Here is a 27,736-nt window from a genome sequence, read left to right as displayed (position 1 = left end):
GTGAACCGGCTACACCAAAGAGATGCTGTTCGGAATGAGTCAAGATCAGAGACTGAATCTATGAACTGTTTCCGCAGAGACTGAACCTGTGAACTGTTCCCACCGAAAGTATATCTGTAAACTGTTTTATATGACGTTGACTCCACCGGAATTATCTCTGTAAATTGTTTGTTCTCCACCGAGAGTATATCTGTAAATTGTTATGTGAAGTTGAAGATATGTATGTTTAACGGGGACCCTGTAAGTAATAAGCTAAAAAGGGAGGATTGTAGTGTATGTACCCGTCTACCTTTAAGGGAACGATTGAGTGTAACCGTTCACCTTTAAGAGAACTACTTTAGGTGTGGCACTATTTGATTGGCTTCTGTATACGGTAATACCGACAGTGACCACACCAGTATATAAGTGATGTTACAGGATAACTAGGGCAGATTCGCCCTGACCTCTGAATAGTAAAGACCTGTTTGTTTGTACTTCAAAAGTCTGTGTATTTATTTACTGCACAACCCACAGACTTTACAATTACAAGTCCCGGCCAGAGTGGAGATGATTGCGTAATGCCCCCGTCAATCACGCCTGGAGACCGCACTGCTGTAAGTGACTGGGATTGATTTTACACACATAATTTGTATTATGTAACTATCATTAACTCACTGTATTTTGCTGGAGAAATCACCCTGCTTTTATCGGGAGACTCTGCTGTAGTTTGTTCATGAGTTCTTTTTGCTGTAGTTCATACAGTCTCTTTCAATAGACTGTGCTAAGAAAATAGATATGATTTGCTGTAGACTCTGCTGTAAAATAGACTGCTGCAAAATAGACTCTGTTTGCTGCAAATTAGACTCTGTTTGCTGCAAAATAGACTCTTTGCTGCAAAATAGACTCTGTTTGCTGTAAAATAGACTATTTGCTGCAAAATACTCTGCTGCAAAATAGACTCTGTTTGCTGCAAAATAGACTATTTGCTGTAAAATAGACTATTTGCTGTAAAATAGACTCTGTTTGCTGCAAAATAGACTCTGCTGCAAAATAGACTCTGTTTGCTGCAAAATAGACTCTGTTTGCTGCAAAATAGACTATTTGGTTTCAGTCCTGTCCCGTCTCCTACTCAGTGGCTAACTTCATTTATTTTATTTAGTTCATCTACATATTTCCCTGCAAGAGGGTGGGAGAGTAATTAGTCACAGGCCTTTGCCAACGTTGCTAGGAGGTACCCAACCACAAAGTGGGTTGAATTGTCCACCAATGTTTCCCCCTTTCCAATGAGGAAGATCTAGTTTTTGCTTGCTGTCCGCTTGACAGCCCAGCCTAGATAAGTAACTTTCCATTGGTTTAAATTGCTTTACTATCACCATATCACATAGCATGTCTACACGCCAACATGATGCGGCTCCTTAAATACTAAAAATGACAATTTTTGTACATAAAAACAAAAAGGTTAATCTGATTCACTATGAATTCAATTTTTTTTCACTTTGTGGCCACTGGATGTGATGGTTGCGGAAATGGAAGTCCATATTTTTCACACATTTTTCGTAGACACTTTTCATATTCTTTATTCAGTTTAGTAGATTCTTGCACAGCATACTTTAGATCTTCAATTTCTTCAAAGAAACCCTATAATGCACACGCAAAACATAAACTTAGTCAAGGAAATGTAATTATCAGGAAATCACATTAAAAATGTATGTCTTAACATATTTATTGTACTGAACATGAAGTGACAAAAAAAATCCCTCCCAGATTGAAATGCCAGCATAATATAGTTTTGGATATTAAATAGAACTATATCTTGATACCACACAATCCTTGTTCCCACACAAAATGAAACATAAATGATATTCTATTGGGATCAATGTGGGTTGGAATCTGATCAGAAGTGGTTAATAGTCAGGGAGTAAAGTATCATCCTGCTAAATACCACCCACCGAATGCCATGAAATCCAGGCAATTTATAGCCTAACCACATTCATAGCAACAGCTGAACTACAAGGTGACTCATCATTATTGGATTAGACACAGTATTAAAAACAGGTGCTCAACAGGTACTTATTTCATTTATATCTTCATCAAAGTAACTGTACAAAAGTTGGTTTTAAAAGGTTTTTTTTAAGTTGAGAAACTTAGGTCCAAGGTGAAGGAATACAGAAAAAGTGGAAGAAAAGGTTAAGTCAGGAAGTAGCGATTAGATATAAAAACAGAAAACGCTGGAAATACTCAGCAGGTCAGGCAGCATCTGTGGAGAGAGAAACAGAGTTAACGTTTCAGGTCTGTGACCCTTCGTCAGAACCTTCAGTCATCAACCTGAAACGTTAACTCTGTTTCTCTCTCCACAGATGCTGCCTTGGCCTGCTGAGTATCTCCAGCATTTTCTGTTGTTATTTCAGATTTCCAGCATCCGCAGTGTTTTGCTTTTGTAGTAGCGATTAGATGATGGGTTTTAAAAGCAAAAGATTGTAGAAGGGAGGGAAGTAAAATGGCTACTTAAATAAATTGTAGGAGCGGTGGATCACCGAGAGCAGGAAGTCATGAGCGCAACCCACGTGCATGGACTGGTACAATGCGCGTAAAATGAACTGACAGATGTGGAAGACCGCTCAACTAAATAATGTCTACAGCAAATCACTTGTGAAACATCAATCAGTACCTTGTCTAGTCCAGCCAGCTCATTTTTCAGGCTTCTTTTCTCCTTTGTCAGTCTGTCCCTTTCCTTTTGCAGCCTTTCTATCTCCAACAACAGCTCTAGAAAACCACAAATATTAAACGTAAATGACAGGATTGCAAACGCAGAAGGGATAACCTGCTGAAACAGTCTGAAATGTTCTTTGTCCACAGTAGAAGGCTCTGTTGGTGGTTGCCAGCATGTTGATTGTATTTTTTGTGAGTCCCTTTTTAACAGATTTTCCTCAGCTCTTTCTCCCACACACCAAGTGAGAGCAAGACCCACTCTGAACTGGTCCTATGAAGCACGAGAGCATCCCGGGAATGAGCCTCTCTCTGATCCCTTCTCTGAATAGAAGTGTCCGACCACCTCTTTGAGCTTTGCTACGACAAAGTTGGCTGACGGGGAAAATTTAATTTGTATCCCACTTTAGTTTTTAAACTTCTTTTTCTTTTTGTATACGGTGAAGGATATCAGAGCTGGAAAATAGAACTCAATGTCAACATCAGATACTTCACTAGTACGATAGCAAAATACTCCCACCTGGCAGCTATCTCTTATCCTGCCAGTACAAGTCACACCTAATCTCAGCTGTCTTTTGTCTTCACTGGCCTATTACCATCTCGTCTGGTTTCGAATACCTTTTATTGTCTCTTTTACTTCTTTTGTTCAATCGCAGCCCTGCCTTCGATCTATTCTATTTTCATTCCAGTTTTGAAGAAGGGTTTCGACCCGAAACGTCAACTCAAATTTCTCTCCACGGATGTTGCCTGACCTGCTGAGTTTTTCCAGCATTTTCTGTTGTTATTTCAGATACTTACACGTTAGTTGCAGAAGACATTTCTCCCCAACAATGTGCCTTTAACACCAACTTCAAAAAAGCCACAGTGCAACATTTCCAATTTTCATACCAGATATCCTTACGGTCTGATTGAATTGCTTTGGATATTGCAGCCCACTTATGGACAGTTTTGTGTTTGGGATGCACGCCCATTAGGAACTGGTTTCAAAGTTTCCCAAAATGTTGTTTCTTTCAGGAGCCTTACATCTGGCAGAAAAAGGGACTTTCGTCCCTGCATTGTGTGCTAGATTCATCCAGACCCAAGAGATGTGGACAGTGTTCTAATTGAATGCACCACTCAAAAGTGGGGAAATGGGGACATACCAATGGATACATATAGAATCATAGAATAGTACAACACAGGAGGAGGCCATTCAGCCCATCGAGTCAGCGCCGGCTCTTTCGAAGAGCAATCCAGTTAGTCCCACTCCCCCGCTCTTTCCCCATGTCCCTGCAATTACCGTTGCTGATCAGGGAGAAATGATATAGAACTTTTCCTCAGGTTAAGTAGTGGGATGGATTAGGCACATGGTCTGCAGAAGTGGGCTTGTTGGGCCAAACAACCTTATTTCACTCCACAGTTTCTTACGCTGCCATAGATTGTAAATACATCTGCAAGTTGCATAGTGTACCTTTATAAAGGTTCAATTCAGCTGAATTTCCAGAAATGACTCAGTGGGTTAATGTGCTGCTAAGCCATATAGACCAGAAAAGATCCAAGGCTCGGTCCATGGTCTATGCTAAGTTAGCTGATCACAGCCTGGGTGATAATGGGGTGCCACAAATGGCCTGATTGCCCTTAAGGCTTGAGGGGGAGGGGGGGGGGAATTCCCATTCCTGATCACCAGTCAAATGACTCCCGTCATCAGGCGAGACCAGGAGGAGGCCTTTGCCTGTGATACCCCCTTCGCCCTCACAGTTGAAAAGTTTGCCAGCACTCCGTCCACACATGAATTAGGAGCAGGAGTAGGCCATGCGGCCCCTCGAGCCTGCTACACCATTCAATAAGATCATGGCGGATCTTTGACCTCAACTCCATTTTCCCACCTGATCCCCATATCCCTCAAATCCCCTAGAGTCCAAAAATCTATCTATCTCAGCCTTGAATATACTCAATGATTCAGCATCCACAGCCCTTTGGGGCAGAGAATTCCAAAGATTCACAACCCTCTGAGTGAAGAAATTCCTCCTCATCTCAGTCTTAAAAGGCCGATCCCTTATCCTGAGACTATGCCCCCTAGTTTTAGACTCTCCAGCCAGGGGAAACAATTTCTCAGCATCTATCCTGTCAAGTCCCCTCAGAATCTTATGGGGGGAAAATTTGGTTGCTTTGCGCCTCCCGTTAGCGCACTAAGAGGGTGCGACTCAATTTTTCCCCCTGTATGTTTTAATGAGATTACCTTTCATTCTTCTAAACTCTGGAGACTATAGGCCCAATCTGCTCAATCTCTCCTCATAGGACAACCCTCTCATCCCAGGAATGGCCACTTGAGCCAGTGCCTGTGGAACCACACCCCAATACGAGTTAACATCTGCAAGAGGGAAAACATTCAGTTGAAGCCTCACCAATGTGAATGCAGTCAGGTGAGCAACCTTTCCTGCCACCAGACCTGCGTTTGTGAGATGCGGAGCCCTGGTCTGGCGTTGGAGTCCTTCGCCTTCTCCCTGTGGGAGTGTCTTCCAGTTGCTGAATTCTTTGCTTTGATGTCACAAGCTGTAGTTCTAACTCATGAACATTCACCTGGAAGATGTGAACAAGAGTGAAGAGCCAAAACATTTCCCCCCCAAGTATAATTGAAATGAAGGATCAAGGTAATTGTGATGAAAGATAAGCTTTTTTGTCTATTATTTTGTGTTTCTTAGAATTATAGAATGATACAGCACAGAAGGAGGCCATTTGTCTGCCCCAGAGAGCCGTGGAGGCTGGGTCATTAAATACATTTAAGGTGGAGATAGACAGATTTTTACAAGATAAGGGAGTGAAGGGTTATGGGGAGCGGGCAGGGAAGTGGCTTTGAGCCCACGATCAGCCATGATCATCTTGAATGGCGGAGCAGGCTCGAGGGGCCAAGTGGCCTATTCCTGCTCCTATTTCTTATGTCCTTATGTCCCATCGTGCCTTTGGTAGAGCTATCCAATTAATCCCACTCCCCTGCTCGTTCCCCAGAGCCCTGTAATTTTTTTCCCTTCAAGTATTTATCCAGTTCTCTTTTGAATACTACTACAGAATTTGTTTCCACCTTGGGTTGCAGTACACTCCAGGTCAAAATCAAGATTCACTTAAAAGAAAAATAAGCAGGATTTTTGATGGAAACCATTGCCAGACTCAGATAATGTCTGATACATATGTAAATTGGAACTCAGTACCTGTTTACATGATCATAAATGCTTTCATAATGCTTTTAATAATAAGCATTCAGATGGCACAGGATAATGTATTCCCCAGGTTGAGTCCAATCCATTCAATTTATATATAAACATCTTTTGTACGTTTTATGGTGTATGTTTGATTGGCATCTCTAATTGAAATCAACAGATATAAAAGAAATTAAATTATATCTTCAAAGGGATTTCAATCTATCTGAGGCTGACTTGCTGCTAGACAGCAGTTATTCTGAAAGCATTGTAAAGCAGGCCAAAGACTCTGTGGTGCAGCCCACTATAAATTGCCACATAAGATTAGTCAGAGACTAAGCTTCTGCTACAGTTTAGTCTGAGGGTTAGCGCAGGAGAAAGGACTTTATTTTCAATATTCCATGCAGGAATAGTAAATGTTGTATTTGCTGTAAATCTACTGTTTATATTTGATGCAACTTATTTATTTGGTTAATGTTCAATAATCTGCTTAGTAGTTTGTCTTCTAGACCACGATCTGATAAGAGTGTTTATTCTTCTTCCTTTCTGAAGAGGAAACCACACGGTGGTCAATGTACAATGACAAATGTCCTCTGTTTGACCCCTGGGCTCACTACATTTACCTAGATGTAAAATAAATTAAAGCATACTCTGGGCTCCGAGATCTCTGCGCTCCTCCAATTCTGGCCTCTTGTACATCCCCGATTTTAATCGCTCCGCCATTGGTGGCCAAGCCTTCAGCTGCCTAGGCCCTCAGCTCTGAAATTCCCTCCCTAAACCTTTCTGCCTTTCTATCTCTCTCTCCTCCTTTAAGACGCTCCTTAAAAGCCACCTCTTTGACCAACCTGTCCTAGTATCTCCTTGGTTGTGGGTTCAAGTCCCACTCCATGAGACCTGAACACAAAAATCTCAGCTGACACTCCAGTGCAGTACCGAGGGAGCGCTGCACTGTCGGAGGGGCCGTCTTTTGGATGAGACGTTAAACCGAGGACCCGTCTGCTCTCTCAGGTGGATGTAAAAGATCCCATGGCACTATTTCGAAGAAAAGCAGGGAAGTTATCCCCGGTGTCCTGGCCAATGTTTATCCCTCAATCAACATAACAAAAAAACCCAGTTTATCTGGTCATTATCAGGTTGTTGTTTGTGGGAGTTTGCTGTGTGCAATTGGCTGCCGCGTTTCCTACATTACAACAGTGACTACACTTCAAAAGTACTTCATTGGTTGTAAAGTGCTTTGGGACGTCCTGAGGTCGTACAAGGCTCTATATAAATACAAGTCTTTCTTTCTTTATGTGGCTCGGTATAACATTTTATTTGATAACGCTCCTGTGAAGCGCCTTGGGAAGTTTTACTACATTAAAGGCGCGGTATAAATGCAAGTTGTTGTTGAGTGAAAGCTCACTTACAGGAGTAGTCTGTGATGTTGAACCAGAACAAAGTACTGAAACCCAAACAGATAACAGTGGCGGGAGCAAAGGTTGGGTTAGAATATCACTTACAATCCAAAGATTAGTCAAACAGTCTCAATTTTAAGTAAAACGGATAGTAGTAAACAGCAGTGTTCAAAAATGTCTAAGAGGGCTCAGAAAAACCTAAAGCGAGCGACAATTAGCCCAGTTGGCAGCAGAGGAAAAAGAAAAATTAGAAGTGCAGAAACTCATGGAGAAGCATTAACACAGCAAAATTGAGGTAACGCTAGCCCAGATTCGAGGCTTCGGCATATTTTCACTAAATGCAGTCTGATAAAGAGGAACGCAAAGATCATTTCAATAGAATTTGAATAAAGAAAGACTTGCATTTATATAGCACCTTCCACGACCACTGGACGTCCCAAAGCGCTTTACAGCCAATGAAGTACTTTTGAAATGTAGTCACTGTTGTAATGTGGGAAACGCGGCAGCCAATTGGCGCACAGCAAGCTCGCACAAACAGCAATGCGATAACGACCAGATAATCGGTTTTAGTGATGTAGATTGAGGGATAAATATTGGCTAGGACAACGGGGAAAACTCCCCCGATCAGCTTCGAAATAGTGCCGTGGGATCTTTTACGTCCACCTGAGAGAGCAGACGGGGCCTCGGTTTAACGTCTCATCCGAAAGACGGCACCTCCGACAGTGCAGCACTCCCTCAGTACTGCACTGGAAGTGTCAACCTAGATTTTTGTGCTCAAGTCCCTGGAGTGGGGCTTGAACCCCCAACCTTCTGACTCCGAGGCGAGGGTGCTACCAACTGAGCCATGGCCGACACTAATTTGAATTATTAGCAAAGTTAACAAAGAAGTTTGAATCAAAATACACTATCAACACTTAATGGCAAAGTAGTCTCTGAAAATACTGTGGTTCCAAGCAAAGTGCAGAATATAAAATTGTTAAAAAGTGCTAATCTGACTGCTCATAATATAATGCTCGAGGTGCTGAATGGCCTACTCCTGTTTCTATGCTCCCTATAATTATGGGGCGAGTTCAGCAGTCTCGAAAACAGCTGGCATTTCAGTCCCTGCATGAACAGAGGCTGTAAATGCTGACATCTGTAAAAATCGAAAAACAACTTGCATTTATATGGCATCTTTAATGTAGAAGAAACATTCCAAGGTGTTTCACATAAGGAAAAAAATGAATGGTTGGAAACTATGATTTATACACATTCTTTTTATATAACTCCCATTATCAATATAAAGAATTTCATCTGTAAGTTCAGGCTAACAGCCAAAGGTTTCCTTGAATTGACCAATTTTTTATCCGTAAGTAAAAAGAAAAGGCCATCATAAATAAGCTTGTAGTCCTGTTTTAGATCAAATTCAGTATCGACTCTGAACCTGGGTTATTCTGTTATAGATTTTATGCTCATCCCCAGCCAACAATATGTCATGTATACACATTCACTATATAAAGAATGAGTTGCGATGCAGTTGTGACACAAAAATGCAGAACGTACAGTGAGTTTCGAGATGATTTCGCTCTGCTCCTTGTTGGTTTTAATTTCTTTTTCGTAACGTTTCTGCAGGGCATTGTACATCTGTAGCAGCCGACTAGGAAAACAGAGACACTATGTTTAGTTCCAGAACAGAGGAGGCTGAGGGGAAACATAATTGAGGTGTATAAAATTATAGAGTGGATAGGAAGGACCTGTTTCGCTTAGCAGAGAGGGGCATAGATCTACGGTAATTGGTAGAAGGGTTAGAAGGGAGTTGAAGGTGGTGGGGGTCTGGAACTCACTACTAGACAGGGCGGTAGAGGCCAAAACGCTCATCATATTTTTAAAATACTTGGATATGGACTTGAAGTGCCGTAACCTACAAGGCTACAGACCAAGAGCTGGAAAGTGGGATTAGGCTGGATCACTCGTTCAGCCGACACAGACACGATGGGCCGAATGGCCTCCTTCTGTGCTGTAAATTTCTATGATTCTATAACAGGATCACCATCTGAAATAATACACTTTGCTACCCTCAGGGCATAAAGAGTCCACTAAGTAGGTAGGTGTGACAGGACATTGGTGAACAAATTGGGTTTTTCCGGTGCTAACCAACAAACTGACAAATTTTTTGAATTTAATTCCACAACTGGCTATAGTGGGATTCTGAACTCACGATCTATGGGCTGCTAGTCCAGTACCATAACCACCAGACTACGCATATGCCTGTTTCAGTAGTTTGGGTGTATCCTCAAGGTCCTGTGGCACAAATCAAACAAGAGCAGGTAGCTCACCTGCTGTCCTGACCAATATCTGGCCCTCAACCAACTCCAGGACAAAGCAGCCCGCTTGATTGGCACCCCATCCACCGCCTTAAACATTCACTCCCTCCACCACCGGCGTACCGTGGCTGCAGTGTGTACCATCTACAAGATACCCTGCAGCAACTCGCCAAAGGCTTCTTCGGCAGCACCTCCCAAACCCACGACCTCTTCCACCTAGAAGGACAAGGGCAGCAGATGCATGGGAACACCACCACCTCCAAGTCACACACCATCCTGACTTAGAAGTATATCGCCATTCCTTCATCGTCGCTGGGTCAAAATCCTGAAACTCCCTCCCTAACAGCACTGTGGGAGTACCTTCACCGCACGGACTGCAGCGGTTCAAGAAGGTAGCTCACCACCACCTTCTCAAGGGCAATTAGGGATGGGCAATAAATGCTGGCTTTGTCAGCGACGCCCACATCCCATAAAAATGAATAAAAAGCAGGTCATTGGCCATTCATCTCACTGCTGTTTTTGAGATGTTGGTGGTGCAGAATGGCTGTTGTATTTCCCTACATAAGTCACTATACTTCAAGGTAATTAAATATGTCTCAAGCTGAGAGACCACGCAACATCATTTCTTTCCTCTGGCATGCAAAAATGTTTTTAAAAATTCTGAGAACAGCCAACTTCAAAAGAGAAAACATAGGAGCACAGAAACAAGACTAGGCCATTCGGCCCCCGGAGCCTGTTCCATCATTCTATTAGATCATAGATGACCTGTAGCTCAACTCAATTCACGCACCTTTGTTCCATATCCCTTGACACCCTCACCCAACAAAAACCTATCAATCTCAGTCTTGAACACTTCAATTGACCCAGCATCCTTTTGGAGGGGGGAGTTCCAGATTTCTACTCCCCTTTATGTGAAAAAGTGCTTCCTGATTTCACTCCTAACTGGCCTTGCTCTGATTGAAAGTGAGATTAGTAGCTGTTATATCCATTGGACTACATACACAATTCTAGTCAATTTACTCCATGGCAGAAATGTTTTCCTGCTGCATTCCATAATGCAATTTTGAGACCTAATCAATAGCTTATCCAACTATCATCGCATATTTATTTTACAATGCTTCACAGAGAAAGAAACAGAAAGTGCACTGGTACACTACAATAAAAATCATGTTCCACAACACTGCACAGAAGCATTTTTTAAAATGTTTCTAATTTTTTTTTTTCATGTTTACATTAGACCCCGTGGGTCTGAGGATGGGGGTGGTGGTCAGGTTGGGTCACAACTTGAAATTGGAGCAATTTTGCCCCAATTTTATGGTTAAGACCTTGCATCAATTCCAACTCCTTTAAAGAGATAACTATTCCTGGCTTCTTTTGGGTCACTTCTTTCATTCCATTTGCTCTAATTTAAGACAAAGTTTTGCTACCTCTTTGTGCTCAATACATTATTATTTTTGAAAACAATAATTAAATACTTACTTGCTCTTTTCATCTGCCTTTGAAGCATTGCCCTCTTTGAGACCCGCTCTGTGCCATGGTTGAGGTTCTGTCTGTATTTGAGCACTTGATAAAACATTTAAAATTGTGAAATTTAGTATTCATCTTTTGATGTCTTCTACATCACCCCAATTATTCCCCAACAACTATTAGGACAAGCCCAGGCTTCTTCTATTAACATTGTAAGGAGATGGTAAGGAGCCTGGGGTGATAGACACTCCAATTTTTTCTTGTAGGCGTAAATTCCTGGTCTCTGTTTGGCATAGTAGAGAGCAGGGACTCAATGTGTGAGGACTCAAGGTACATAATGTGTCCCTTGTCACTCCAAGGCACTTACATATTTACAGTTAAACCTAAACTTTACAGAAGGATTAAAACATTTTAAAAAGCAGATGCAGTAACATCACTAGTTCCAGGCACGAGAATTATAAAAAGACAGAAAGACTTGCATTTATATAGCGCCTTTCACGACCACCGGACATCTCAAAGTGCTTTACAGCCAATGAAGTACTTTTTGGAGTGTAGTCACTGTTGTAATGTAGGATTATTTAATTATTTAAACCTTCAGTTGAGAGGTTTACAATGACGTCAACTAAAAGTCATTTAAACCAATCGAGAATACCAAGGCGCTGGTTGCAATGAGAAAGAACAGAACAAAAACATACTTGTGGATCCAGCCAACACTGAACGTAAGAATTTGGGTGGATCGAGGTTTTCTAACATGGCCCTCGTCTTATACAACAGTCACCGAATGTTTTTCTTTTTCCTGGGTGGATTTTGGCGGGGGGGAGCATATTATATGCGAGTTGTCTTATACTCGGGTATATATGGTAATGTAGCACCAACAATTTAACTACAATACCTAAGTATGTTTGCACAGGTAGAGAAAAAAACAATTTTTTGGGGATGCCTTTAGGGCTCTTACTCTCTGGTTGTTACAAAGTCCTTCATCAGCTGTTGCAGTCGCAGTTTTTCCTGGATTTCTGATAGCTCACTCCCCAACCGTTCATTCTTCCGCCGAAGTTGCTTCAACTTTCTCTGTATGTGCTCATTTTCAGCACAAAGCTACGGAAACACATGGAAGTGGGGTTAAAGCCATTCACAAATGGAATAGGCGCACTCCTAAAGCTTACTTCTGTTGACACCTTTGGAACATTCGCTCTTCCATCGGGGAAAGGAATCTGCAGTTTTGGTGGTATGAAATCCTCTATTCTCCTTCCCACTAATCCTGATCGCCCTGAGCTACATGCTCCCTGTGACTGAGAAGGCAGGCAAGCCTACTCCTAGGCCTCTATCAATGACACCCTGAGCCAGCCCATTGAAAATGTGTGGCAGTGACACTGGGATGCCTCTCTCTCAACATTCCCACCCTTCTAAGGTTTGAAACTCCGCATCATGGCTCAATAAAATCAGAGCTTCGTCTTCCTCCACCGCCATTACTTAATGTTAATTCACTCCCTCCCACACAATCAACATCCTGGGGGTCACCACTGACCAGAAACTTAACTGGACCAGCCACATAAATACTATGGCTGCAAGAGCAGGTCAGAGGCTGGGTATTCAGCGAGTGCCTCACCTCCTGACTCCAAGACACATGTAAGGAGTGTGATGGAATACTCTCCACTTGCCTGGATGAGTGCAGCTCCAACAACACTGAAGAAGCTCGACACCATCCAGGACAAAGCAACCCACTTGATTGACACCCATCCACCACCTTAAACATTCACTCGCTCCACTACCGGCGTACCGTGGCTGCAGTGTGTACCATCTACAAGATGCAGTGCGGCAACTCGCCAAGGCTTCTTCGGCAGCGCCTCCCAAACCCGCGACCTCTTCCACCTAGAAGGACAAGGGCAGCAGGCGCATGGGAACACCACCACCTCCAAGTTCCCCTTCAAGTCACACACCATCCTGACTTGGAAATATATTGCAGTTCCTTCATTGCTGCAGGGTGAAAATCCTGGAACTCCCTCCCTAACAGCACTGTGGGAGTACCTTCACCACACGGACTGCAGCGGTTCAAGAAGGCGGCTCACTGTGGTGTAGTTCAGTTCCTCTGCACATATTTGTTGCTGGGGTTGGGTGGGTAAAATGGCCAAAGAGCAGGGAGATGGAAAGGAAGAAAGAATAGAATCTGCAGACACAGGTCTCACAATAGACTGGCAGCAGTCCAGGGGTATCCAGACTTCTGGGGCAATGGGCAGGATCTACAGGGCACAATCATTGAGTGGGCCACAAGTGACCAGAAATCCACCCCCAAGCCAAAAATCCAAGCCCAACATATCCTAAAATTCATTCCTGCAACTCAAAAAAGCTAACCTCCGTGCCCCCCCCCCCCCCACCCTTCTCTCACACAAAGACTGCACCTCACATCATTTTGTTGTATCCAAGCTGGTACGCTCTACAGGGCCTTGGTGAGACCGCACCTTGAGTACTGTGTGCAGTTTTGGTCACCTTACCGGAGGAAGGATGTTCTTGCCATGGAGGGAGTGCAGCGAAGATTCACCAGGCTGATACCTGGGATGGCAGGAATGACGTACGAGGAGAGATTGTGTCGGTTGGGCTTATACTCACTGGAGTTTAGAAGATTGAGAGGGGATCTCATCGAAACCTATAAAATTCTGTCAGGTCTGGACAGACTAGATGCAGGAAGGATGTTTCTGATGGCCGGGAAGTCCAGAACCAGGGGTCATAGTCAAAGGATAAGGGGTAAGCCATTTAGGACAGAAATTAGGAGGAATTTCTACACCCAGAGAGTGGTGAACCTGTGGAATTCTCTGCCACAGAGGGCGGTGGAGGCCAGTTCATTAAATATATTCAAGAAAGAGTTGGATATGTTTCTTGAGGCTAAAGGGATCAAGGGATATGGGGAGAAGGCAGGGACGGGGTACTGAATTTGGATGATCAGCCATGATCTCATTGAATGGCGGAGCAGGCTCGAAGGGCCGAATGGCCTACTCCTGCTCCTATCTTCTATGTTTCTATGTTTACTTCCCCACATCCTCTTCCGCTACCTAACCCTATCTGTTCTTTCACCCCTCAGCCATGGTGCTTTATTCGTGACCTGTCCATCAGTGGGTTTCAGCCTGTTTAAACTCCTCAGGCCAAGAAGCTGCTACCTGTTTGGCCCAATAAGACCAAGGAAGAAGCAGTATTTTTAAACCAAGTATGATGCACCTATAACTCCAGTAGGGAATTCAGGAGAAACTTCTTTACCCAAAGAATGGTAAGAATGTGCAACGCACTACCACAAGGAGTAGTTGAGGCAAATAGCATAAATGTATTTAAGGGGAAGCTACATAAGCACATGAGGGTGAAAGGAATAGAAGGTTTATGCTGATAGGGTTAGATGAAGTAGGGTAGGAGGAGGCTCATGTGGAGTGTAGACCAGGTGGGCCGAATGGCCTGTTTCTGTGCTGTACACACAATGTAAACATCCTTTTCTAATCCAGGCCTGGGACGTTTGAAGTGCTCAGGCAAGTTGTCCTTGACAAAAGGTTCCAATGTCAATATTCAACAGACAAAGCATTCACCGACAAGGTTGAAAGATCTTGAGGTCTGGGTTTAGCTCGTGGGCCATGTGTTGCAAATTACCACACTAGTCAATCTCAGCTTCCCTTAGAAGGGACAGAATAATCTAATCTTTGTCACTTGCTTTGACAAAGCAAATCCATCCTCTAGTTATTAAATCAGTGCTGTTACTAGTACTTTGATTAAGCATAGTAGTCGATGTGTAAAATTTTCATACTATATCCATTTAAACTGAGAAATATCCAAGTGCAATTATAGATTTGTCCTTCTAAACTTGGATTGTATCTGGGAGTATATTTGCACTGTGAAGTAGTTTTACACTAATTATACAGACATATGCTGATCTCCCATGAAGTTTCTCAAGGTGACTCACTGTATTATCCCATGCAATGATATCCTCTATAACTGTGACCATGGTACAATATCCCTCCTTAACCTCTCTGCAGCCTTTGATGTGGTCGACTACACCATCTCTTCCGTTGTCCAGTGCAGTGGGACTGCCCATGCTTAGTTCCACTCAGTTGTAGCCAGACCATCTGCAGCACGGGCTTCTCTTCTCGCCCCGCAGGAATCCCCCTAAGGCACATCCTCTTCCTCAACTACATGTTGCCCCTTAGCAACATCATCCACGGTCATGCGGTCAGCTTCCACATGTACGCTGACAACACCCAGCTCTACCTTTTCACCACCCCTCTCGAACCTACCACTGTGTCGTCAGTCTGCTTATCCAACATCCAGTCTTGGATGCACCTCAATTTCCTCCGGTTAAACATCGGGAAGACCGAAGCCATCGACTTTGCCCCTCGCCACAAACTCCAAATCCTTTCCACCGATTTCAAACCCCTCCTCGACCACCGTCTCAGGCTCAACCAGGCGGTTCACAATCTCAGAGACATATTTGATCCTGAGCTGGAACTTCCAAATCTACATCCTCTCCATCACAAACACCACCTACTTACACTTCCATAAGACCTTCTCAAGGGCAACTAGGGATGGGCAATAAATGCTGGCCTTGCCAGCGACGCCCACATCCCATAAACGAATAAAAAAAAAATCACTTGCCTTCACCCGAGTCAGCCCATCTGCTGCTGAAACCTTCATTCATCCTTTTTGCTGCACCAGACTCGACTATTCCAATGCTCTCCTTGGCTGGCTTCCCATCCTCCACCATCTGTAAGCTTCAGCTCCGATTCCTGCTCACCTATCACTCCTGTCCTTGCTGACTTACATTGGCAACCGGTCCCCAGCCCCTCCAATTTAAAATGATCAGCCTTTCCTATCTATGTAATAATGCTCCAGCCCTACAACCCATCCCCCAAACTCAGTTTCTCCGACTCACAGATCACAGAAACCCCACAGTGCAGATAGAGGCCATTTCGGCCCATCGAGCCTGCACCGATACATATCCCACCCGATCCCCGTAACCCCACGTATTTAATCCCCCCTAACACTAAGGGTCAATTTATCATAGCCAATCATCCTAACCCGCACATCTTTGGACTGTGGGAGGAAACCGGAGCACCCGGAGGAAACCCACGCAAACACGGGGAGAATGTGCAAACTCCACACAGACAGTCACCCGAGGCCGGATTCGAACCCGGGTCCCTGGCGCTGTGAGGCAACAGTGCTAACCACTATGCCACCGCGCTGACTCTGGCCTTTATCGCATCCTCCCTTCCTTTGCCCCATTATGAATGGCCGTGCCTTTAGCTACCTAGACCCTGTGCTTGAGAATTCCCTACCTACATTACAACAGTGACTACTCTTCAAAAGCACTTCATTGACTGTAAAGCGCTCTGGGAATCCTAAGGCCGTGAAAGGTGCTAGAAATTCAAATTTTTCTTTCTTTAAGCACCTCCGCCTTGCAACCTCCCTCTCCTCCTTTAAGACCCTCTTTAAAACCCATCTCTTTGACCAAGATTTTAGTCATCCCTCCTAATATCTCCTTCTTTGGAACAACATCCATTTTTTAAAATTACACCTCTGCCAGTCCATGAAGGGATTTATGGATTTATAAATCCTTCCACCACTTCAGTCTCAATCCTACTAAGGAACTCAGAATCCTACAGCACAGAAGGAGGCCATTCAGTCTATTGAGCCTGTGCCGGCTCTTTGAAAGAGCGATCCAATTAGTCCCACTCCTCTGCTCTTTCCCCATAGCACTAAGTTTTTCCTTTTCAAGTATATATCCAATTCCCTTTGGAAAGTTATTAATGGCCCAGAAATTCGGGTCAGAGGCTTCCCGCGGGTGCAAGCCCCCGACCTGCACTCACCTTGCGCGCCAGCCGTTGAGCTGTGGGCCCGCGTGGGATTCCGATCCTGGGCCTCCTCCAACTGCCGGCGCGCAGTGCTTGCGTATCCCAGGGGCGCAGTTAGGTCGATGCGTCCCCTGGGATCACGTGGGCCATGGAGAGCCAATGGTAGCAGGGAATGCCCATTCATAAATTTGACAGGAAGAGCTGTCAAAACTATAAATACAAATCAGCCCCAAGAGATAACTAAAACTTCAAATAAATTTTTTAAAAATCACATTTTTAAAATAACTATAAATTACATAAAATAACTATTTTAAACAATAATTTAAATTTTTGAAAAAATTAATTACAGTTTCTAATGGAGCTAAAAATAAACTTACCTTTCTTTAAAGTATTTAAAAACAATAAACCTGTGGAAAAAATGTTTTAATTTTATTTAATTCACCACTTAACTTTTAAAAAGCAGTCGCAAGGCCTGCTTTTAACAAGCGTAGCTCCTGGAGACTTACCCTCCTGGAGAAAGCTGCCAAAAAAAGGAAGTTCCAGGCGTACGCGCTGCCTCTCCGGCGCACGCGTTCGACCTGTGAACCCCTTCCTTTAAGGGAACGGAAGTTCCGGTTTCCCGCGCACGCGCAGTGCATGCACGAAACCGGCACTTTCGTTGGGCCGACGCGTGAGTACCCAGCGCGTACTCACCCGCGGGGACCCGAATATCTGGGCCATTGAATCTGCTTCCACCGCGCTTTCAGGCAGTGTGTTCCAGCACAACTCGCTGCATTAACAAAATTCTCATCTCCTCCGGTTCTTTTGCCAATGATCTTAAATCTGTTACTCTGGTTACCGAACCTCCTGCCACAGGAAACAGTTTCTCCTTCTTTACTCTGTCAAAATCCTTCATAATTTTGAACATCCCCCTTAACCTTCTCTGTTCTAAGGAAAACAATCCCAGCTTCTCTAGTCTCTCCAATCATACCATCCAGCTTGCATCGCCTGAACCGAGTCTGCTGCTCACTCCCTGGCCTCTCCATTCAACCTTAATCTCTTCCTAAACTACTTTTGCCTTGACACCTCTCTCCCTATCTTCAAAAGCCTTATATAATCCTCTCTCTTGGACTGTGCCTGCACTCTCTTCCCTAAATTCCTCCCCTCCCTGCTCCAAACCCAACTCTCCCTCCCCCTTATGATGGGAACATAGGACCAGGAGGAGGCCATTCCGCCCATCGAGTCTGTTGCGCCATTTAATTAGATCATGGCTGATCTGCATCTTGACTCCATCTATAAAGAAAAAGACTTGCATTTATATAGCGCCTTTCACAACCTCAGGTCATCCCAAAGCACTTTACAGCCAATGAAGTACTTACGAAGTGTAGTCGTTGTTGTAATGTAGGAAACGTGGCAGCCAATTGGCACACAGCAAGCTCCCACAAACAGCACTATGACAATGACCAGATAATCAGTTTTTTCTGATGTTGGGATCGAGGGATAAACATTGGGCAGGACACCAGGGATAACTCCCCTGCTCTTCTTTGAAATAGTGCCATGGGATCTTTTCCGTCCACCTGAGAAAGCAGACGGAGATTCGGTTTAACGCCTCATCCGAAGGACGGTACCTCCGACAGTGCAGCACTCCCTCAGTACTGCACTGGAGTGTCAGCCTAGATACTTGTGCTCAAGTCTCTGGAGTGGGACTTGAACCCACAACCTTTGCCTTGGGTTACATAGAAACATAGAAGATAGGAGCAGGAGTAGGCCATTCGGCCCCTCGAGCCTGTTCCGCCATTTAATGAGATCATGGCTGATCATCCAAATTCAGTACCCTGTCCCTGCTTTCTCCCCATATCTCTTGATCCCTTTAGCCTTAAGAAATATATCTAACTCCTTCTTGAATATATTTAATGAATTGGCCTCAACTGCCGTCTGTGGTAGAGAATTCCACAGGTTCACCTCTCTCTGGGTGAAAAAATTCCTCCTCATCTCAGTCCTAAATGGCTTACCCTTTATCCTTAGACTGTGACCCCTGGTTCTGGATTCCCCTGCCATCAGGAACATCCTTCCTGCATCTAGTCTGTCTAGTCCTGTTAGAATTTTATAAGTTTCAATGAGATCCCCTCTCATTCTTCTAAACTCTAGCAAATATAAGCCTAATCGACCCAATCTCTCTTCATACGTCATTCCTGCCATCCCAGGTATCAGTCTGGTGAATCTTCGCTGCACTCCCTCCATGGCAAGAACATCCTTCCTCAGATGAGGCGACCAAAACTGCACACAATACTCAAGGTGTGGTCTTACCAAGGCCCTGTACAACTGCAGCAAGACATCCTTGTTCCTGTACTCGAATCTTCTCGCTATGAAGGCCAACATACCATTTGCCTTCTTAACCGCCTGCTGCACCTGCATGCTTACCTTCAGCGACTGGTGCACAGGGACACCCAGGTCTCGTTGCACTTCCCCTTTTCCCAATCTATTGCCATTCAGATAATAATCTGTCTTCCTGATTTTGCCACCAAAGTGAATAACCTCGCATTTATCCACATTATACTGCATCTGCCATGCATCTGCCCAATCACCCAACCTGCCCAAATCATACTGGAGTTTCTCTGCATCCTCCTCACAGCACACACGCCCACCCAGCTTTGTGTCGTCTGCAAACTTGGAGATATTACATCTAGTTCCCTCGTCTAGATCATTTATATTGTGAATAACCGTAACCCTTAATACCCTTGCATAATGATGAGTGTCCTGGAGTGTTAATTTATGTGATGAACACGCTACACCAATATAAACTCTCAGACACTTTGATCCAATAACATTACAAGCAACTGAGGGACTGTCAGAGATGCCGTCTCTTGGATGAAACGTTAAACTGAGGTGTATGTAAAGTTGATAAAAAAGGAAAAAATAGAGAGAAAACTAGCAAGAAATGTAAAAACAGATTGTAAGAGCTTCTACAAGTATGTAAAAAGGAAGAGAGTAGCAAAAGTAAATGTTGGTCCCTTAGAGGCTGAGACAGGAGAAATTATTATGGGGAATAAGGAAATGGCAGAAACGTTAAACAAGTATTTTGTATCTGTCTTCACAGTAGAAGACACAAAAAGCATACCAAAAATGGTGGGGAACCAAGGACCTAATGAGGGTGAGGAACTTAGCGTAATTAATATAAGTAGAGAAAAAGTACTAGAGAAACTAATGGGACTAAAAGCCGACAAATCCCCTGGACCTGACGGCCGACATCCTAGGGTTCTAAAAGAGATGGTTGCAGAGATAGTGGATGCATTGGTTTTGATCTTCCAAATTGCCCTAGATTCTAGAACAGTCCCAGCGGATTAGAAGGTAGCAAATGTAACAGCTATTAAAGAAAGGTGGGAAAGAGAAAACAGGGAACTACAGGCCAGTTAGCCTGACATCAGTCATCGGGAAAATGCTGGAATCTATTGTTAAGGAAGTGGTTAACAGGGCACTTAGAAAATCATAACATTAGGCAGAGTCAACATGGTTTTATGAAAGGGAAATCGTGTTTGACAAATTTATTCGAGTTTTTTGAGGATGTAACTAGCAGGGTAGATAAAGGGGAACCAGTGGATGTAGTATATTTGGATTTCCAAAAGGCATTTGATAAGGTGCCACATAAAAGATTATTACACAAGATTAGGGCTCATGGGGTTGGGGGTAATATAGTAGCATGGATAGAGGATTGGTTAACAGACAGAAAACAGAGAGTAGGGATAAATAGGTCTTTTTCAGGTTGGCAGGCTGTAACTAGTGGGGTGCTGCAAGGATCAGTGTTGGGGCCTCAGCTATTTACAATCTATATTAATGACCTAGATGAAGGGACCGAGTGAAATGTATCCAAGTTTGCTGACGATACAAAGCTAGGTGGGACAGTAAGCTGTGAGGAGAACACAGAGAGTCTGCAAAGGGATATAGATAGACTAAGTGAGTGGGCAGTAAGGTGGCAGATGGAGTATAATGTAGGGAAATGTGAGGTTATTCACTTTGGTAGGAAGAATAGAAAAACAGAATATTTTAAATGCTGAGAAACTATTAAATGTTGGTGTTGAGAGAGATTTGGGTGTCCTCGTGCAAGAAACACAGAAAGCTGGCATGCAGGTACAGCAAGCAATAAGGAAGGCAAATGGCATGTTGGCCTTTATTGCAAGGGGGTTGGAGTATAAGAGTAAGGAAGTCTTGCTACAATTGTACAGGGCCTTAGTGAGACCACACCTGGAGCACAGTTTTGGTCTCTTTATCTAAGGAAGGATATACTTGCCTTGGAGGCGGAGCACCAGACTGATTCCTGGGATGAGAGGGCTGTCCGATCTATGATTAGAGATTGAGTAGATATGGCCTACATTGTCTGGAGTTTAGAAGAATGAGAGGTGATTTCATTGAAACATACAAGATTCTGAAGGGGATTGACAGGGTAGATGCTGAGAGGTTGTTTTCTCTGGCTGGAGTGTCTAGAACTAGGGGGCATAGTCTCAGGATAAGGGACATAGGGGGAGAAACTCTATCGCCACGTTTGGGGCGTAATACTCGAGCGGGCGCAAAATTCAGCGCCCGGCGCAAATTATCGCCATCTACTGCTAAATTGACCTGCTTCGCCCCAGGAGGTGCTTGGAGCGCTAAAACAGGCGCTGCACGACTGTCTTAAGGCGCTAAGCCGGAGAAGCGAGGAGCTACCACCGAGGGCGGGCGCAGCGCAGGTGCGGCCAGTTAGCGATTGCACGCAGACACGCTGGCGCCGGTCAGCTCTTAAAGGGGAGGTTCAATCTTGGATTGCAGCCACACACTGCACATCGGAGCCCTGATTCTCGGCCTGGACAGACCTGCTGCCACATTCTTACACCTAGGACCATGGAGAGGGCCTGGGAGCAAGCGCAGCGGTTCAGTGAGGGGGCCTTGCAGGTTCTGGTTGGCACGGTGGAGCGCAGGCGATCTATCCTGTTCCCGGACAGTGGCAGGAGGCCGTTGCCCAACGACTATCGCAAAGCTTGGAGGGAGGTGGCTCACAGAGTGACCTCCAGCAGCATGGTGCCTAGGACCCCTGTGCAATGCAGGAAGAAGTTCAACGACCTCACTCGGGTTGTCAGGGTGAGTACCCTTTTCAATATCCTCTTCATCCCTGCATGTCCACCTCACTTTATGGCCAAAGGGTCCTGAAAGCCCCAATGCCCAGCCCTCATCCAACACCTATGGGCCTTTCATGAAACTCACACGCACATTCAGCACTTTACACACTGTAGACTCTGGAACAGTTCCCATGGATTGGAGGGTAGCTAATGTTACCCCACTATTCAAAAAAGGTGGTAGAGAGGAAACGGGGAATTACAGACCGGTAAGCCTGACATCGGTAGTGGGGAAAATGCTAGAGTCCATTATAAAAGATGGAATAGCAGATCACTTGGAAAACAGTGACCGGATCGGACAAAGTCAACATGGATTTACAAAAGGTAAATCGTGCTTGACTAATCTACTGGAATTTTTTGACGATGTAACTAGTAAAATAGATAAGGGAGAACCAGTGGATGTGGTGTATTTGGACTTTCAGAAGGCTTTCGATAAGGTCCCACATAAGAGATTAGCATGTAAAGTTAAGGCACATGGGATTGGGGGCAAGGTATTGACTTGGATAGAGAACTGGTTGGCAGATAGAAAGCAAAGAGTTGGAATAAACGGGTCTTTTTCCGAGTGGCAGGCAGTGACTAGTGGGGTACCGCAGGGTTCGGTCCTTGGACCCCAGCTATTCACAATATATATTAATGATCTAGACAAGGGAACTAGATGTAATATCCCCAAATTTGCAGATGACACAAAGCTGGGTGGACGTGTGTGCTGTAAGGAGGATGCCAAGAAACTACAGGATGATTTGGACAGGTTGGGTGATTGGGCAGAAGCATGGCAGATGCAATATAACGTGGATAAATGCGAGGTTATCCACTTTGGTGTCAAAAACAGGAAGGCAGATTATTATCTGAATGGCAATAGATTGGGAAAAGGGGAAGTGCAATGAGACCTGGGTGTCCTTGTGCACCAGTCGCTGAAGGTAAGCATGCAGGTGCAGCAGGCGGTTAAGAAGGCAAATGGTATGTTGGCCTTCATAGCGAGAGGGTTTGAGTACAGGAACAAGGATGTCTTGCTACAGTTGTACAGGGCCTTGGCGAGACCACTTCTTGAGTATTGTGTGCAGTTTTGGTCACCTTATCTGAGGAAGGATATCCTTGCCATGGAAGGAGTTCAGCGAAGATTCACCAGGCTGATACCTGGGATGGCAGGAATGATGTATGAGGAGAGATTGGGTCGACTGGGCTTGTACTCGCTGGAGTTTAGAAGAATGAGAGGGGATCTCATTGAAACTTATAAAATTCTGGCAGGACTGGACGCAGGGAGGATGTTACTGATGGTCGGGGAATCCAGAACCAGGGGTCACAGTCCAAGCATAAGGGGTAGGCCTTTTAGGACAGAAATGAGGAGGAATTTCTTCACCCAGAGAGTGGTGAACCTGTGGAATTCTCTACCACAGAAGGCAGTAGAGGCCAATTCATTAAATATATTCAAGAAGGAGTTGGATATATTTCTTAAGGCTAAAGGGATCAAGGGATATGGGGAGAAGGCAGGGACAGGGTGCTGAGTTTGGATGATCAGCCATGATCGCATTGAATGGCGGGGCAGGCTCGAGGGGCCGAATGGCCTACTCCTGCTCCTATCTTCTATGTTTCTATGTTCATTGTCTCCAGGTTGTGAGAGCCAGTTATGTGTCTGACTGATTTTTTTTGGGTTTCTCGCCATTACTTTGTCATGCGGGAAGGGCACACAGTTTGTTAATTAAAGAAGTGTCTTTATTCAGAATGTGCATGTTTGCTCTTTGAACTATTTGTTGCCTTGACCGGCTTAGGGGTTGCGGAATGGTTCCATTCATGTTCTTTCAATGGCAGAAGCCATTCCCTCAGAGGGGGCCTAGAACCGACTTGCAATAAGCCGCTGACGGACGGCCCTTGCACTTTGTGCCTCCCTCCCGTCTTGGTGCTCCTCCTCCTCCTCTGCTGGTGCTCCAATGTCTGGTGGCAGTGGCTGAGTCCTGAGGATTGCCAGGTTATGCAGCATGCAGCACACTGCAACGAAATGGGAGACTCGCTCAGGTGAGTACTGAAGGGCTCCCCCGGAATGGTCCAGACAGCGGAACCGTTGCTTGAGCACGCCGATTGTGTGCTCAATGATGTTCCTGGTCGCTTGATGGCTCTCATTGTATCATTCTTCAGCAGGGGTGCTGGGCGCACGGAGCGGGGTCATCAGCCAGGTGCACAGAGGATAGCCCTTGTCCCCGAGAAGCCAGCCTCCTGGGTGAGCCGGGGCCTCGAAAAGGTCTGCCACAGAAGTCTGGCGCAGGATGAAGGCGTCGTGGCTGCTGCCTGGAAAGCTGGCATTGACAGCTAGTATCAGCTGTCTGTGGTCACACACCAACTGGACGTTCAACGAATGGAACCCCTTCTGGTTGCGGTAATCCTCCGCATTCTCTTGCGGTGCCCGCAAAGCCACATGCGTGCAGTCAATGGCGCCCTGGACCATGGGGAAGCCCGCTATTCTTACAAATCCCATTGCGCGCTCTTGCTGCTTGTCCGGGGTCATGGGGTAGGAAATGTACTGATGTCTCCTTTTAAAGAGGGCATTCGTGACTTGACGGATGCAGCAATGCACCGCGAACTGGGAGATATTGGCAATGTCCCCAGTAGCGGATTGGAAGGAGCCGGTGGCATAGAAGTTGAGAGCCACTGTCACCTTCACTGCCACCGACAGAGACGTCCTGCTCCTCAGTTGAGGCTGCAGATCTGGCTGAAGCAGGTGGCAGAGCTCAGTGACCACCTCCCTGCTGAATCGCAGCCTCCGAAAACACTGCTCCTCAAACATGTTGAGGTATGATAACTGTTGGTGGAAAACCCTGGGAGGGTAAGGTCTCGTGTGTCGACGCCTGTTGGCCCTCCTCCGTCTGGCCATGATTGGCACTCTCTCTCTGCGTCTCTGAGCCCTCTCAATGTAATGGAGAAGCCCAACGTTCCCACCCATTGCAGCCCCCATAGTATGTGGTCACTCAAGGTTATGCCAGTGAAAAAGCAAACCAACTACAAAGTGCTGGGCCAAAGCCAGAAGTACCTCTGCGAGCGCTGACTCAATGCAGAAAGCTCTCTCCTTTGTCTCTCTGCAAATCTCTCTCTCTCTCACAGAAGGAGTGGTCCAAAAATGGCTACCACAAAGAAGCCAGGAAGAGCCCCCTTTAAATAGCGCCCCCCCAGCCACTGGGAACCGTTCCAGTCAACCAGTTGCTGGGAGCGCCAGGCGGAAAGGAGGGGGGCGCCACTGAATTTCCAGTTCGGGGCGCCCCAAGGGCGTTGCACCATGAAATGACGTCAGGATCTGCGCGCGCAACTGAGCGGCCGTTGCAGTTTTGCGCCGCCGCTAAATGTCCGCTCAATTTCGCGAGAGGTGCAGGTCTCGCCGCGCCCGGGCGCTAGCCGCCTCGCGCCCCATTTATCGCCCTCTTAAGGCGCTAATGGGTGGCGCAAACAACTGAATTTCTCCCCCATAGTCTCAGGATTCCGTCCACTAAGGGGCACAATGGACATGATCTTCACCGCGCGTCAACTACAAGAGAAATGCAAGGAACAGCACCAACCGCTGTACATGACCTTCTTTGACCTCACAAAGACCTTCGACACCGTCAACCGTGAGGGATTATGGAGTGTCCTCCTCAGATTCGGCTGCCCTCAAAACTTTGTCACCATCCTCCGCCTGCTTCACGACATGCAAGCCGTGATCCTGACCAACGGTTCCACCACAGACCCAATTCACGTACGGACCGGGGTCAAGCAAGGCTGTGTCATCGCACCAACGCTCTTCTCGATCTTCCTGGCTGCAATGCTCCATCTCACCCTCGGTAAGCTCCCCGCTGGAGTGGAGTTCATCTACAGAACAAACGGGAAACTGTTCAACCTCTGTCGCCTCCAGTCTAGATCCAAGGTTGTCCCATCCTCTGTCATCGAATTACAGTATGCAGATGACGCTTGCGTCTGCGCACACTCCGAGGCCGAACTCCAAACCATCGTCAACACTTTCACCAAAGCGTACGAGCATGGGCCTTACACTAAACATCCGTAGGACAAAGGTCCTCTACCAACCTGCCCCCGCCACACAGTACTGCTCCCCGATTATCAAAATCCACGACAAGGCCTTGGACAACGTGGACCACTTTCCATACCTCGAGAGCCTACTGTCAACAAGGGCAGACGTCGATGACAAAGTCCAACACAGCCTTCAGTGTGCCAGTGCTGCCTTCGGTCACCTGAGGAAGAGAGTGTTTGAAGACCAGGACCTCAAACCCAGCACCAAGCTCATGGTCTACAGAGCAGTAGTGATACCCACCCTGCTGTATGCCTCAGAGACATGGACCCTGTACAGCAGGCACCTCAAAGCACTGGAGAGGTACCACCAACGCTGCCTCCGCCAGATCCTGCAAATCCATTGGCAGGATAGACGCACCAACGTCAGTGTTCTCACTCAGGCCAACATCCCCAGCATCGAAGCTTTGACCACGCTCAATCAGCTCCGATGGACGGGCCACATCGTCCACATGCCCGATACGAGACTCCCAAAACAAGCGTTCTGCTCGGAGCTCCGACACAGCAGAGGAAACACACCCTCAAAGCCTCCTTGAAAAAGTGCAACATCCCCACCGACACCAAGACCGCACAAAGTGGAGGAGAAGCATCCGGGAAGGCGCCGAACACCTCGAGTCTCTTCGCCGGGAGCAAGTGGAAGCCAAGCGCAAACAATGGAAGGAGCGCACGTCAACCCAAGCACCCCACCCACCTGCCCCTTCAACCACCGTCTGCCCCACCTGTGACAGAGACTGTAGGTCCCGCATTGGACTCACCAGTCACCTGAGAACTCATTTTTAATGTGGAAGCAAGTCATCCTTGGTTCCGAGGGACTGCCTAAGAAGAAGAATAGTCTGAAGATAAGGGGTAGGCCATTTAAGACCGAGATTAGGAGGAATTTCTTCACTCAGAGGGTTGTGAATCTTTGGAATTCTCTGCCCCAGAGGGCTGTGAATGCGGAGTCTTTGAATATATTCAAGGCTGAGATCGATAGATTTTTGGACTCTAGGGGAATCAAGGGTTATGGGGGTCAGGCGGGAAAGTGGAGTTGAGGTCGATGATCAGCCATGATTTTATTGAATGGCGGAGCAGGCTCGAGGGGCCGTATGGCCTACTCCTGCTCCTATTTATTATGTTCTTATCCCACAGTGCTATTTTGAAGCGTTATCCCCGGTGTCCTAGCCAATACTTATCCCTCAATCATCACTAAAGCAGATTATCTGGCCATTGTCATTGGTTTGTGGGAGCTTGCTGCCGCGTTTCCTACATTACAGCAGTGACTACACGTCAAAAAGTACTTCATTGGCTGTAAAGCGCTTTGCGCTGTCCTGAGGGTGTGAAAGGCGCCGTAATAAATAAAAAAGTCCTTTTTTAAACATATTGATGGGTGTCCATACGATTGCTATTGTGACTTTGGTAAAGAAAGTCTTTTGTTTATCCCACAGCAGGTGATATCAGGGAATTGTCAAGTGACACTTTCAGCAGTATAACTCCGATCCAGGTGCCCGGTCTCAGAGGGACCGCGGCCGCTGGAGGTTCAGGTGCGAGCCCCCCCACCCCGTGTCACTTCACTCACCTGCAGACACCTGTGTATGGGCGGGATGTCCATCAGAGCCGGCACACGGAGTGAGAGTAAAGCCAGGCCTCAGGCCGCCCGGCTCCCGTTGCTAGGCACCCAGGCTTCGGGCCTCGGTGCACGGCCGCGCCCCCTGCCGCCGGGAGGAACAACCTGCGGCTCCCCGGGGTGGGTGG

General features: G+C 45.9%; 1 protein-coding gene across 1 annotated transcript; it reads right to left on the bottom strand.

Annotated features, from left to right (window-relative positions):
- Positions 1-256: 256 nt before the first annotated feature.
- LOC147114578 (uncharacterized) lies at positions 257-27,736 on the bottom strand. Its single transcript, XM_085992349.1, has 7 exons — positions 27,561-27,736; positions 11,978-12,117; positions 11,035-11,118; positions 8,795-8,888; positions 5,070-5,244; positions 2,648-2,742; positions 257-1,617 (listed from the first exon to the last, which is right to left on the bottom strand). The coding sequence occupies exons 1-7, from the start codon at positions 27,591-27,593 to the stop codon at positions 1,471-1,473; spliced, it is 768 nt and encodes a 255-aa protein (XP_085848475.1). The 5' UTR covers positions 27,594-27,736; the 3' UTR covers positions 257-1,470.

The sequence above is a fragment of the Somniosus microcephalus genome, chromosome 7 (genome assembly GCF_052327205.1).
Source record: "Somniosus microcephalus isolate GS21.2 chromosome 7, FLI_Smic_1.0, whole genome shotgun sequence".
Taxonomy (NCBI): domain Eukaryota; kingdom Metazoa; phylum Chordata; class Chondrichthyes; order Squaliformes; family Somniosidae; genus Somniosus; species Somniosus microcephalus.
Note: the sequence above shows the minus strand (reverse complement) of the source record. Positions and strands in the feature narration are given on the sequence as shown.

Excerpts from the sequence above, each read along its gene's own strand:
- LOC147114578 (XM_085992349.1), bottom strand. The coding sequence starts at position 27,593 with ATGGACATCCCGCCCATACACAGGTGTCTGCAG. Across the intron at positions 5,245-8,794 it reads AAATCATCTCGAAACTCACT|GTGAATGTTCATGAGTTAGA; the intron begins GTACGTTCTGCA and ends CACATCTTCCAG. Across the intron at positions 1,618-2,647 it reads AGCTGGCTGGACTAGACAAG|GGTTTCTTTGAAGAAATTGA; the intron begins GTACTGATTGAT and ends TGTGCATTATAG.